At 43.6% G+C, this 14,722-nt stretch overlaps 1 protein-coding gene across 1 annotated transcript in view; it reads right to left on the minus strand.

Annotated features, from left to right (window-relative positions):
• Positions 1–14,722, minus strand: part of ABCC4 (ATP binding cassette subfamily C member 4) — a 318,763-nt gene that overhangs the window by 240,247 nt on the left and 63,794 nt on the right. Inside the window, exons 3-4 of the mRNA XM_044284601.1 lie at positions 4,042–4,162; positions 1,882–2,103 (exon numbers count right to left, since the gene is read on the minus strand). Coding sequence (XP_044140536.1) covers positions 1,882–2,103; positions 4,042–4,162 — 343 coding nt within the window. The remainder of the gene's footprint in view (positions 1–1,881; positions 2,104–4,041; positions 4,163–14,722) is intronic.

Consider the following 14,722-nt stretch of genomic DNA (forward strand, 5'->3'; position numbering starts at 1 on the left):
GAAATATGGGTCCTTCCTCATGACAAACGTGTTTATGAAATGGGAGCTCCCTCTTAAGTAGCACATACTAACCCCAGGCTGATGGGTATCACCTGGGAGGTGGAGACCCAAGGGGGCGTTCCCATGCACATGACACAGAAGAAAACCCTTTTTAATCAAGGGCAAACACCAGCAAAAAGGAAAAAAAAAAAAAAAAGGAAAAAAAAGGAAAAGAACCTTACATACCAGGTAAATTAAATCACGATGGCTACTTTCACACTTGCGTTCGGAGCGGATCCGTATGGTATCTGCACAGACGGATCCGCACCTGTAATTCAAACGCTTAGATCCGTTCAGAACGGATCCGCCCGCATCACCATGAACAAAAAAAAAAAAAAAAAGTAAATTTAGCCAAATTAAAGTAAAGTAGCCATCGTGATTTAATTTACCTGTATGTAAGGTTCTTTTCCTTTTTTTCTTTCCTTTTTGCTGGTGTTTGCCCATGATTAAAAAGGGTTTTCTTCTGTGTCATGTGCATGGGAACGCCCCCTTGGGTCTCCACCTACCAGGTGATACCCATCAGCCTGGGGTTAGTATGTGCTACTTAAGAGGGAGCTCCCATTTCATAAACACGTTTGTCATGAGGAAGGACCCATATTTCTCTGAGGTCTGAAACGCGTTGACTGCTATTTGTACACCTGTATGGATTTTAAACTTGCTGGATTAAAATTTTTCATTTTTTCACCGGAGAGAGCTGGATTTTCTTCTTTTTCTTAATATCTATAAGTAGGGACAACAGAAGTAGGCACGACCAGCAATACTGTAGTGTAGTGTACCGTAACTCACTGACATCCCGTGCCTGAGTGGCCTACTTCATTCATAAAGTAGGCGGCGCAGGCACGTGACATCAGTTACGGCCGCCCGCCCTGCTCTGCCTGCTACAGGACATTTAGTAGGTGCGGTAGTACAGATGGGGCTGGGGATCGGAACTTCAATAAAATGTATTATTATAAAAGGTTTAGGCAATAAAGCAGTGAGTGAGCGGCTGGGCCGGAGTACAGTGACCGCACCGGCCCCGCCGCATTTGCATGACACCGGCCCCTCCTCCCTCCCGCAGGTTTAGCTCCGGCCTATTAGGACATCTGTGGATGCCACTATTATGGGGTGCGAGATATGTGTATGGCACTGTTATGGAGTGGGGGGGATCTGTGGGTGACACATATATAGCAGTGCCATCCACAGATCCCCCCCCCCATAACAGTGCCATCCACAGACCACCCACCCCCCCATAACAGTGCCATCCACAGATCCCCCATAGTAGTGTCAAGCACAGACCACCACTAGTTCAAAACCCACCAAAAGCACACCTTTTGGTTGAAATTTTTTTTTTCTTATTTTCCTCCTCAAAAACCTAGGTGCATCTTATAGGGCGAAAAATATGGTAGTTGTACAAGTCTAGTGCTTTAACTTGCTACTACAATGTGTGTTATTATGGTGCTATCTGCCATCGATTATTTTATTTACGCAAGCTTCAGTCCCTGAACTCACTGAGCCCCTGGAACTTAATGTTAACACGTGTCGCACCAAGAAATGTGAGCACCTAAAGTGCCAAGTAATTTAGGCTTTTTAGCGTGGCTGCAAAACTGATACAGGGCCTCATATCATGTACTTTTTATATCTTTAGCAGTTACCAATGCTCACCACCAAATGATGGAGACAGATTTATAAAATGTAAGGGAACAAGTGAGGCAATGATACTACATATCATACACACAAAGTAATATACTAATATAATAATTGAGCATACAGTATTCACACTGACTACAGATTCAGGCTGATAACCTTTGAAAATGATTACTATTTAGCCATAATCCAATGCAGATGGCTAACGTAAACACTCACCTTTTTATAAATCATGTGGCACATTGCCACACGAAGCTTCATGCCAGCTCGAAGAACATAATAAAAATAAATATGATGAAAGACTGCCAAGAGTAAGGTACAGACAGACAATGCAGCAGCGTTTATGTAGGCACTAGCCAGGGCAGCATCGCTATGGTCATACTTCTCAAAGTAAGTTATAACATTTCCCAGAAAAATCGGTTGGATCACTTTGACACTTTCCTAGAGGGAAAGAAAGAACAGCTAAATCATAACAAGGAATCACATAATGGACGTGAAGAAAAGCAGATATCAATTTTGGGCACTCTAGTTAGGCTACATAGGAGCAGAAAATTATATGCTGGAAAGGTCGATTTGACATCAATGAGTTGAAGGACCCCACTAATTGGTTTCCATCACGGTACAGCTAGGAGTTTGAATGGAGCGGCTGTACTCCCCTGAAACTATAGAACACAGGACCTCTGTTCTCGGGATCAGCAATTGGAATCCCTCTGATCAGACACTAATCATCTGCCCTGTGGTTTGTGAGAAGTTGTCTTTCCAGGTGTCACAGCTGTGTCTCGGTTCCGGTGTAGTTTGCTGTGACATGTCTGCCGTGCATGCGCACTGCTCCTGTTTCCTGGCCTCTCCCCAGTCTGGTGGTTATGGGGTTAAGGTGTGGATTTGGGTGTGGTCTCATGGCTCTACTTATCTTGCTGCTGTGAACAAGGTCAGTTGTATTCCAGCCTTGGTTGGTGCTGGAGCCTTGCTCCTTTCCTGGATAGTCCATCTGTCCAGTGTGAGGGCCACCTAGACTTCTATGTCCTCCCTATGTTTCTATGTATTGTTTCCATGTATTCTACCCTATCTTCCCTTGTATATGTTTGTTGTGCATTATGTTAAGGGTCTATTGTATATCTAGTTGTTGTTCCATGTCTGGACTGTCATTGGTGTGTATTGTCCTACATGGATGCTAGACATTCTGTCTGTGCCTTCGTTGAAAAGGGCTTCTGGGTTCCCCGGAGGGGGAACTACAGTTCAGTGAGCAGCTATGTCTGGTTCCATCATGTATCTGGTTCGCTTGGGGGTCCAGGCAGTTACTGGTGTGTTGCTGCGGCAGGTAAGTGCCAGTTGTCATGGGTTCTTACCTGCCGACTGGTTGCTTTTCACTGACTTCCCCTTTCCTTGCAGCTAGGCCAGTGGGAAACTTCCGGTTGATCCTTCTGGTGGAGGAACCGGTCATCTCTGGTCCTGACTCTATTCCAGGGATATTTAGGGTTAGTAGGGCCCGAGGTTCCAGTGTATGAGCCCTCCTACCATCTGGGTTCGCTCATACGGTTAGGAGTCAGGGCGAGGTTTAGGGATGCATTAAGAGGTTCCCTGCTCCCATTCCTGGCATAGTCTCTATTCCCGCTTCCCATCGGTGTTCGATGTGAAGTTCCCAACACTGCACCGTGACACCAGGGCAACCACCATAAATTTACTGCACCTAGGCGCCAGTAATGGCACTACTGCATAGACATTCATTTTTATATAGCTGGGAATAACAGCAAAAAAGGAGGCCTTGAATTACTGGTTACCAGTAAGCCAAGCAGCAACAAAAGCAAATCAGATTTTAGTTTGCATAAAAAGAAAAAATAACATTACCCTTCTATGAATCGAATGTAAGGAAACATCTTGAATAGGTCTGAGAAAGCCTAAACCTGACAGCTGTCAAATCTGAACAGCCTAATGGTCGCAGACTCAGACATGACAAGTACACGTTACAGCAGCTCAGTGTGTGCTAGAAAAAGGCGTTCCGTTTTCATGCCTGCCAATATAGGGATCCAGTATGGCACCATTTAGGGCAGATACAGTCTTGCCCACTTAGGTAACTAATCAGTGTATAGTAAGGGAGAAGGCAGTGATTAAAAATGTAATTGCTTGTGTGTGGGCTTTGCAAAAACACAAAAACCTGAAAAGGGGAAAAAAAAAAAAAAAAGTCCCTTGTTTTAAGATGACAGTTCATGGGAAATTGCGCCAGGTTTTTAAATGGAGTCTTGCCAACTAAAATGTTTCTACTGTGTACAAATAGGGCGATTTCCTGAAGACTTCAGAAAATGGAAAATTACTGCAACATTTACAACATAGCAGCAGCTAATGGCAGAGATATGCAAACATCTCAGTAACATGGCACATTACCTCGATGAAAGTAAAGAATCCTAGGACAGAGTAGGATTTCCAGTAACAGCGTATAATAGCCCTTGTTAGGCGTGGCACGCGACCATCTTTTTGAGCTGCTTGTAATTCTGACTCCCAGTACCTAAAATGAGAAAGAAAATGCACAATAGCAATAATGCAGCAGAACAGTAAATTGTTTTGTTTTGGTTTCATTAGGCTAGTTTCACACTAGCGTTCGGCTGTCCGCTCGTGAGCTCCGTTTGAAGGGGCTCACGAGCGGACCCGAACGCTTCCGTCCAGCCCTGATGCAGTCTGAATGGATGCGGATCCGCTCAGACTGCATCAGTCTGGCGGCGTTCAGCCTCCGCTCCGCTCAGCAGGCGGACACCTGAACGCTGCTTGCAGCGTTCGGGTGTCCGCCTGGCCGTGCGGATCCGTCCAGACTTACAATGTAAGTCAATGGGGACGGATCCGTTTGAAGATGCCACAATATGGCTCAATCTTCAAACGGATCGGTCCCCCATTGACTTTCAATGTAAAAGTCTGGACGGATCCGCTCAGGCTAATTTCACACTACCTTTTTTTTTGCCAATATAATGCAGACGGATCCGTTCTGCACGGAGCCTCCGTCTGCATTAATATGATCGGATCCGTTCAGAACGGATCCGATCGAACGCTAGTGTGAAAGTAGCCTTATACTGTTTAACTGGCATACCTTGTCTTGATCTCCCTGCACTGGTGTGAGATACACATAAGACTTCAGCTATAACTTCCTCCAGTTTGCTGAGAGAGGTGGAGTAAATCCGGAAAAGTGATGAGAAGCCCAAAAAGCTGCAAATTATGGCGCACATTCGCAGTGCACCATTATGTACGACTTTTTTAGGCTAGTTAACACCTGCTGGCTGTTTCGGCAGTGAATAGCCTTCCAGAATTTTCTGGATCCAGCAATGTCGGATGCCAACGGAATGTCTGCCCCATCAAGTAGAATAGGATCTGGCAGACAATGCGGAGAATCGGCCGGACACAAACCGCTGCATCCTGCAGTCTGTGTCCTGACGATTTCCGGCATTATCTGCCGGTACAGCCCGACGGAATTCACACTGGAGGTGTGAAACTAGCTTTACAACAAAGTGTTATAGAAGTGTAGAAAATTTGTTCTAAATTTCTAAGTATAATACGCAATTTCAGTTACTTTGCTAACAATCTGCGGTCTTGTATATTACTGAATTTCTTAAAGAGCAGGTGGAGCCTCTCAACACTTATATTCCACATAAAGGAACAATTCTGCTGTATTCTTTCTAAGAACTGTCCCATCTTTTATTCCTCCCAGAAATAAACCGATGACTAGGTGTCCCTGTAAACTCGGACCTTGCCCAATAAGTGCCGACAATGTCCTCTGGATAAGGGGGAATGGTAACACCTGGCTATAGGGCAACAGCACATTCCAGAGACCTAAAAAATACAATCCAGACTCATCAAGTATTTGCTACACAGACATTTTAGAAGAGGCATTTTTGAAAGGATTTTTCTTAAGAAATTAGTTGATACCCCCGAGACAATGAAATTGGCTAAGGGGTGAGGCCAAGGACAATACTGCCCTATGGTAAATGCCCATTAGGTACCTGGCTGTAGGTGTTATACAATTCTTTTGGTGGGCATTTTCAGTACAGTGAGCTTATTAGCAAGACAGACCCAAGAACGAGTCAAAAGAACCACCCTATAAATGCACATCCAACAATATTCAGGAATAAAAATATGTATGAAGTTTATTAGATCACACCAAAGGACAGACATTAAAAAAATTGTATACAATATAAACATGTCGGTAACAAAATAGGACCGAAACATACAGACTCCACTGAACGTCCACAGATAAGGACATACAATCAATACCAGCTATATAAGATATGAACCTATAAATAACATAGAAAATGTGAAGTAAGATAAGGCCACTAATAAATAAAAGCAGACCACAATGGGGTCAAATGATAAGAGCCAAACCCTGTATGAGCAGCTGGTGCAGTGGGTCTGGGAAGATGAGAAATGCCCATCGCGTCTCGCCAGCGCAGTCCGGCTTCCTCAAGGGTAATGAGCCCTATGTCAGTGCATTACATAGATTGTATGTTTAATTGATATTGAGAGATAGATAGATAGATAGATAGATAGATAGATAGATAGATAGATAGATAGATATCTATATATCTATCTATCTCTATCTCAAACATACAAATCAGACAATAAAACATAATAGAATTCACCTGTGAAATGGGAGTGTGTGAACTCAGCAGTGGCATATGCAAGCAAATCGCAGACCGGAATCACGTGCCCGCAAGTAGGAGGCTGTAATGGACCGGTGAAGACACCCACCGTGGAACGCATACTGCGCTCATGAATGCGAGAGGTATGGCCGCCTTGCGACGCATACTACATTCACATGTGACATGAGAATCCAGATTGCCAGTACTAAACATGGATCGCATGCCAAAGAAGTATCCGCCAAGGACCGGAAGTACATGTGGTCACATGACCGGAAGTGAAAGGCTTATTCGCAAACTGATTATTTTCAGAGTTTCTGCTTTTTAAAGAGGGAAAACCCATGTAAAACAGAAAAGGCAGCCAAAACAAGAACTTAGGTTTAAAGGATATTACAGTTGTCAGAAGTTATCCACTATACACTATTATATCTGTGGGGACCTACTGATGGGACCTACCTAATGAGTCCCTGCAGCCACCCTGTAATGAACGGAGCGGCTGGTCAGGCACGTGTGCAGCCACTCAATTTCTATTGGAACTCCGGCCATAGTCGCGCACGGTACTCGCCCATCTCTGGAACAGCCATAGAAATTAATGGACCGGCCGCGCACATGTGTGACCGCCCTTTCCGTTCTCCTGATCTGTGGGGGTCCCATCAGTAGGTCCCCACAGATCTAATAGTTACAACCAAACCTGTGGATAGGAGCCAATTTCTAACAGCTCGAATACCCCTTTAAGGCTACTTTCACACTAGCGGCAGCCTTCTCCGGCAGGCTGTTGCGGTGGGGAAACAGCCTACTGGATCCGTGCTGCCGCTAGTGCGTGTGGTAGTTTTATTACAGCCACCACGCTCGATATGTTTGCCGTGCTGCGGCTGGATCTCCGGCCCTCCCCCATTATAGTCAATGGGGCCAGAGAGGACCTACAGCGGTACAGTGCACTAGCGGCAGCACAGATCCGGCAGGCTTTTCCCCCGCCAGAACAGCCTGCCGGAAAAGGCTGCCGCTAGTGTGAAAGTAGCCCAAGTTATACATCAGGGATGGTCAACCTGCAGCTCTCCAGCTATTGCAAAACTCCAACTCCCAGCAAGCCCAGACTGTTTACAACTATCAGCCTACAGCAGGGCATGGAGGGAATTGTAATTTTACAACAGCTGTAGAGCCGCAGGTTGGCCATCCCAGCTAAATTTCTGGCATTTTGACCACTGAAAGTGTGACATCTGTCTGTTGCTACATTTAAAAGACCACCACAAAATCAAAACCGATTGGTCATGGAAAGACCAGCTACTAACCCTGTGACAAGTGACTTCAAGCAGTGAAGTTAGATACTAGGAACTTTCAAACTAGATGACAGACCAAACTAACAGTTTGGTACAGTTACCAAGATATCAGGCGCGGAGCACACAGGAGTCTGTCGGCACTTTGACCATGCTGAACTGTCAGGGCTGGGGGAAGCAGTACAAACATACCTTTGTGGAGCTTTTACCATCAGGAGTAGTGTGAATATGAACTTTAGGGCCACCTGCGCACGCTGTGGAATAAGTGCATTTTTCTAAGTGGTTTCACGTGCGTATTACAGTACCAGCAAAGTGTATGCCATTATGCCACTAATCTCATGTACACTTTGTGGATTTTTTCCATGCGGAAAATGACCTGGCGTGCAGGTTTCAAGTTAAATAGCATGTCAATTATGTTTGCCGTTTCAACTGCATTTTTCACCCTTTTCAATGGAAAGGTGAGATCTGCTGCAAAACTGCATTGAATACGCAATTAGATATTGCATATTTTGGTGCGGATATGCTGCAGAAACGCACTTTAATCCTCACGAAGAGTCATGCGGATCTTACATGCGATCAGGTGGCCTTAGGGTACTTTCACACACTGCGAATTTTGTAAGTATCACAACTCAGCAACACAGCCTTGGATCAACAAAAGAAAAACTGCGTTTTCATCAGGTGAACCACACTTCTACAGACCGTTGGATAGGGAGATCGTTGGTGACAGATTCTTTTTAAAGGAGCAGAACAAGGGTGCCTTCACACGCTGCAGATTTTGTGTCTATGCAAACCATTTTATAGAGAAGTCGCTAGTGACAGACTACCTAAATGCCCTAAAGGCGGTGCTTCATTGTGAAGTGTTCTCTACATTGAGATGGTTCACAGCCCCTCTCCTCTGTTCTGAGTGACAGCTGTAGTATCCAACCAGCAGACCACTATAACCACCACCATGCATAGAACACTTCACAGTGAAGACTCAATTGCAATTAAAGGGGGTTTTCCAGGCTTCCAGGTTTTAGGGCATTGTCGTGGACATTAGTGTCGGGTGTCTGCTGTATTAACCCCTTCACGCAACATCACGTACATGTACGTGGAGGAATGTGGTGCCTCACCGCATCCCCACGTGCATGTACGTGATCGGCTTCACTGTCAGCGCAGGGACCTGAGCGCTGAAGATTCAGTGAAGCCGGCGTGCTGGGGTTGCTAGGCAACCCTAGAAGCCGGAAGGAGATTGTATTGGACCCCTGACCCGCCCACGATCGCTGTGATTGGTCCAATACTGCAGAGGGACCAATCGCAGCGCATCGGGGCAGGTAAGGGGGGTTAGGGAGGGACTGTGTGCCTCTCCTTCTCTGATCGTCCCCATTCCTGTCAGGGAAGCGATCAGAGAAGGAGAGTGTGACAATATACTGTACCTATCACATGTATACTAGTCATGGAGCACTGCTACTTAGCGCTCCATGACTAGTATACTCGTCATGGCATAAAACTGTCACCATGTCTGCAGACATGGTGACAGCGCTGAGTGCCGGCTGTTACACACAGCCAGGCACTCAGGCTCAATGCCGAGGGGGGTCCTGTGACCCCCGTATCGGCGATCGGGTAGTTTCGGCACCCCCCCCCCCTATCGGCGATCGCTTTATGTCGTTTCTGATCCCTGCGGTCCCTGACCGCAGGGATCAGAAACCTAAAAATTGCCCCAAATCGATTTTTTTTACCCCCCCTGCACCCCTGAATTCCATTTATGTGGCGGGGTGCAGGGGGCGGTTTGTGGGCGGTGCGGGGCCGGTGCGGGGCGGTGTGGCAGTTGCGGGAGGCGGGCGGTGCGGCAGGCGGGATCGCGATCCCCCGCCCGCCTCCCATTATAATCATCGTTGGTGTCTAGTGGGTATACCAGGGTGCCAGCACATTGCTGGCACCCTGGTATAAACGGCTGACATCGGTGATGCGATGTCAGCCGTTTAACCCTTTCCATACCGCGGTCCGTACGGACCGCGGTATGGAAAAGGTTAACAGCTCAGGGAGCTCCCTCCCTCTCCCATCGGAGGGCTGCTGTACCTTTGCAGCCCCCCGATGGAGAGGGAGAGAGCTCCCAGACAGCCCCCCCAGAGCCCCGTCCTTACCCTTCCCCGTCTGCGCAGTTCTGAACATAACTGAGCAGACGGGGAAGGTTCCCATGGCAACAGGACGCCTCTCAGGCGTCCTGCTGTCCATGGTGCTGAACAGATCTATGCTGAAAGCATAGATCTGTTCAGTGTAAGTAAAATATAGTACAGTGCAATATATATTGTACTGTACTGTATTATACAGACATCAGACCCACTGGATCTTCAAGAACCAAGTGGGTCTGGGTCAAAAAAAAAAGTGAAAAAAGTAAAAAAAAAGTAAAAATCAAAAAACACATTTATCACTGATTAAACATGAGAAAAATAAAATTCCCTACACATGTTTGGTATCGCCGCGTCCGTAACGACCTGATCTATAAAACGGTCATGTTACTTTTCCCGAACGGTGAACGCCATAAAAATAAAAAATAAAAAACTATGATGAAATTGAAATTTTGCCCACCTTACTTCCCCAAAAAAGATAATAAAAGTGATCAAAAAAGTCGCATGTACTCCAAAATTGTAACAATCAAACCGTCATCTCATCCCGCAAAAAATGAGACCCTACTTAAGATAATCGCCCAAAAACTGAAAAAACTATGGCTCTTAGACTATGGAAACACTAAAACATCATTTTTTTTGTTTCAAAAATGAAATCATTGTGTAAAACTTATATAAATAAAAAAAGTATACATATTAGGTATCGCCGCGTCCGTATCGACCGGCTCTATAAAAATATCACATGACCTAACCCCTCAGGTGACCACCGTAAAAAAATAAAAATAAAAACGGTGTAGAAAAAGCAATTTTTTGTCATCTTACGTCACAAAAAGTGTAATAGCAAGCGATCAAAAAGTCATATGCACCCCAACATAGTGCCAATCAAACCGTCATCTCATCTCGCAAAAAATGAGACCCTTCTTAAGATAATCGCCCCAAAACTGTAAAAACTATGGCTCTTAGACTATGGAGAAACGAAAAAAAAAAATTGTTTTAAAAATGAAATCATTGTATAAAACTTACATAAATAAAAAAAATGTATACATATTAGGTATCGCCGCGTCCGTGACAACCTGCTCTATAAAATTACCACATGATCTAACCTGTCAGATGAATGTTGTAAATAACAATAAAAAAAACAATGCCAAAAAAGCTATTTCTTGTTACCTTGCCGCACAAAAAGTGTAATATAGAGCAACCAAAAATCATATGTACCCTAAACTAGTACCAACAAAACTGCCACCCTATCCCGTAGTTTCTAAAATGGGGTCACTTTTTTGGAGTTTCTACATCAGGGGGCTTCAAATGGGACATGGTGTCAAAAAAACTGTCCAGCAAAATCTGGCTTCCAAAAACCACACGGCGCACCTTTCACTCTACGCCCCGCTGTGTGCCCGTACAGTAGTTTACGGCCACATATGGGGCGTTTCTGTAAACAGCAGAGTCAGGGCAATAAAGATACAGTCTTGTTTGGCTGTTAACCCTTGCTTTGTTAGTGGAAAAAATGGGTTAAAATTGAAAATTAGGCAAAAAAATGAAATTCTCAAATTTCATCCCCATTTGCCAATAACTCTTGTGCAACACCTAAAGGGTTAACAAAGTTTGTAAAATCAGTTTTGAATACCTTGAGGGGTGTAGTTTCTTAGATGGGGTCACTTTTAGGGAGTTTCTACTCTAGGGGTGCATCAGGGGGCTTCAAATGGGACATGGTGTCAAAAAAACTGTCCAGCAAAATCTGGCTTCCAAAAACCATACGGCGCACCTTTCACTCTACGCCCCGCTGTGTGCCCGTACAGTAGTTTACGGCCACATATGGGGTGTTTCTGTAAACGGCAGAGTCAGGGCAATAAAGATACAGTCTTGTTTGGATGTTAACCCTTGCTTTGTTAGTGTAAAAAATTGGTTAAAATGGAAAATTAGGCAAAAAAATGAAATTCTCAAATTTCATCCCCATTTGCCAATAACTCCTGTGCAACACCTAAAGGGTTAACAAAGTTTGTAAAATCAGTTTTGAATACCTTGAGGGGTGTAGTTTATAGAATAGGGTCATTTTTGGGTGGTTTCTATTATGTAAGCCTCGCAAAGTGACTTCAGACCTGTAGTGGTCCCTAAAAATTGGATTTCTGAAAAATTTCAAGATTTGCTTCTAAACTTCTAAGCCTTGTAACATCCCCAAAAAATAAAATATCATTCCCAAAATAATTCAAACATGAAGTACACATATGGGGAATGTAAAGTCATCACAATTTTTGGGGGTATTACTATGTATTACAGAAGTAGAGAAACTGAAACTTTGAAATTTGCTAATTTTTCCAAATTTGGGGTAAATTTGGTATTTTTTTATGCAAAAAAAATTAATTTTGGGACTTAATTTTTCCAGTGTCATGAAGTACAATATGTGACGAAAAAACAATCTCAGAACGGCCTGGATAAGTCAAAGTGTTTTAACGTTATCAGCACTTAAAGTGACACTGGTCAGATTTGCAAAAAATGACCTGGTCCTTAAGGTGAAATAAGGCTGTGTCTTGAAGGGGTTAAACAGCAGACATCCGGCAGCTATGGCGCCCTCTGCACACGCCATTTCTAAATGCCCGGTTGACACGTCAATTTATGCAATACCTTGCACCCCCACTAATCAGCTCTTCCCTGCAGCCTCTGGAGCTAGCATTTTAAATGGCACAGGAAAGACAGCTCCAACTTAATCTTGAACGGAGCTGTGCTTCCTGCTCCATTTAAATTGCTAATTCCAGAGCCAAAAGGTTGCAGGGAAGAGCTTATAGGTTGGGGTGTAGGGTGTCGGCCCCGCACTGATCAGATATAAATAACCCAGAAATAAAGAAAAGTCATCAATATATGAGTATGGGAAACACCTTTAAGAAGTAGAATCTGGCATAAGCCGGGCCCCTCACCAGTAATATACTTACTACAAACAAAAATTCCATATGTCCATATTTCTGTTCCGCAAAACAAAATAGAACATGCCCCATTATTGGCTACATTACATCCAAGGATAGTACTATTCTAACAGGGGCCAGCTGTTCTGCAATCTAAGGAATGCACACGGACGTCATTCGTATTTTTTGCGGGTCCGTTTTTTGCCGATCGCAAAATACATATGGCCGTGTGCATGATCCCTTACAGGGGTTGTCCCATGAAATACATTCTACAGTTTTAAAACCAGCACCTGCATCTGAATAGTTCTGGAATTACATGTAATATGTAAATATCTGTATGGTGCCAACGGCAGTTAGTTTTTTTTTCTAATTTCTTTGACCTGCTCACTGAGAGGCCGCACATGCTCAGTTCCATCCTTCAACTGCCTCCTGAGCTGTGATAGGGAGAGCTGAGGCACGCCCCCTTAGCTGCAGCAGAAAAGACACACCCCTTGAACTGTCAGCTTGATATAATCTAGCAGAGCAATGAATGAGGAGATCTCTGGATCCATGTGAGGTACAGGGCTGGTTCTAGCTTTGTTAGATAGAGGTCATGTATATATGATGTCTGGTATTTATTTTTTACATTAGTCATGGGATAACCCCTTTAAAATGAACAATGGTGACAATGCAACACAGAATGATATGAAACAGAATAAAACCTCTTTAGTCTAAATTATTCTGTGCACCAGGAAAAACTACTGAACCTCTTACAGCAGCACAGACAATGATGGTGGATACCTATAAAACAGACAGACATTCATTTACTGGTAGTAAATATGTTTCTTAGCACACAAGGTTAAAACAGCAGCCAATGCTATTCAATATTTCCACTTCATGTTATACGGGGCCCTCTCAAGTGCTTAGTAATTAGCCTTTCACAAGTTTCCTGATAAAGGAAATATGGGTCTGTGATAGCGATCTAACAAGTAAGATAGGGTGTACAATAAGTTACTGGCATGTCGCAGGCCAGTTATTACGATCGCTAAGCAGCCGCCTAATTTCCTTTACAGAATATAATGTGGCGTTCAAAGTCACAATTTCCTACACAAGTGTCTAGTCCAGACATTTACGGGAAGTGACCTAGTATACACTTTATTTCATTTACAATCTATACAAGTAGTTCTAAATACAGCTGAGGCTGCAGGAGGCTAAAACATGGGCTTAAACTATGCCCTTTCAGCACACATTTGACCACTAAATACTAACCCTTTCAGTCTAAGGTTTTTTTTGTTTTTGCATTTTAAGTTTTTCATTCCCTGCCTTTCCAGGGGCGTAACTTTTCAAATTTTTTTGCCAGGCAAGTTGCACTTTCTAACTGCACCATTTAATATTGTATACGATGTAGTGGGGAGCTGGAAAAAAAATCCAAATGGTGTGAAATTGGATTAAAAAAAAAATTAATTCCGCAAAAGTTTTATGGGCTTTGTTTTTATGGTGTTCCCTATACAGCAAAACTGACCTCATTTTTATTCTCCAAATCAATACGATTAAGGCGATAACACATTTGTATAGTTTTTCTACCGTTTCAATACCAGAAAAAAAAAATAATCTTTTTTTCATCTCCATATATAACCCCTATAACTTTTTTTCTAGTTATGTGTACGGAGCGGTGTGAGGGCTCATTTTTTTTCTCAGGGCAATCTATACTTTTTATTGATACAATTTTTTAGGTTTGTGACTTTTTGGATCACTTAATATATACGATAAATCTGAGTGTATGTACAGTACAGACCAAAAGTTTGGACACACCTTCTCATTCAAAGACTTTTCTTTATTTTCATGACTATAAAAATTGTAGATTCACACTGAAGGCATCAAAACTATGAATTAACACATGTGGAATTATATACATAACAAAAAAGTGTGAAACAACTGAAAATATGTCATATTCTAGGTTCTTCAAAGTAGCCACCTTTTGCTTTGATTACTGCTTTGCACATTCTTGGCATTCTCTTGTTGAGCTTCAAGAGGTAGTCACCTGAAATGGTCTTCCAACAGTCTTTAAGGAGTTCCCAGAGATGCTTAGCACTTGTTGGCCCTTTTGCCTTCACTCTGCGGTCCAGCTCACCCCAAACCATCTCGATTGGGTTCAGGTCCTGTGACTGTGGAGGCCAGGTCATCTGGCGCAGCAC

Source organism: Bufo gargarizans, chromosome 3 (genome assembly GCF_014858855.1).
Source record: "Bufo gargarizans isolate SCDJY-AF-19 chromosome 3, ASM1485885v1, whole genome shotgun sequence".
Classification (NCBI taxonomy): domain Eukaryota; kingdom Metazoa; phylum Chordata; class Amphibia; order Anura; family Bufonidae; genus Bufo; species Bufo gargarizans.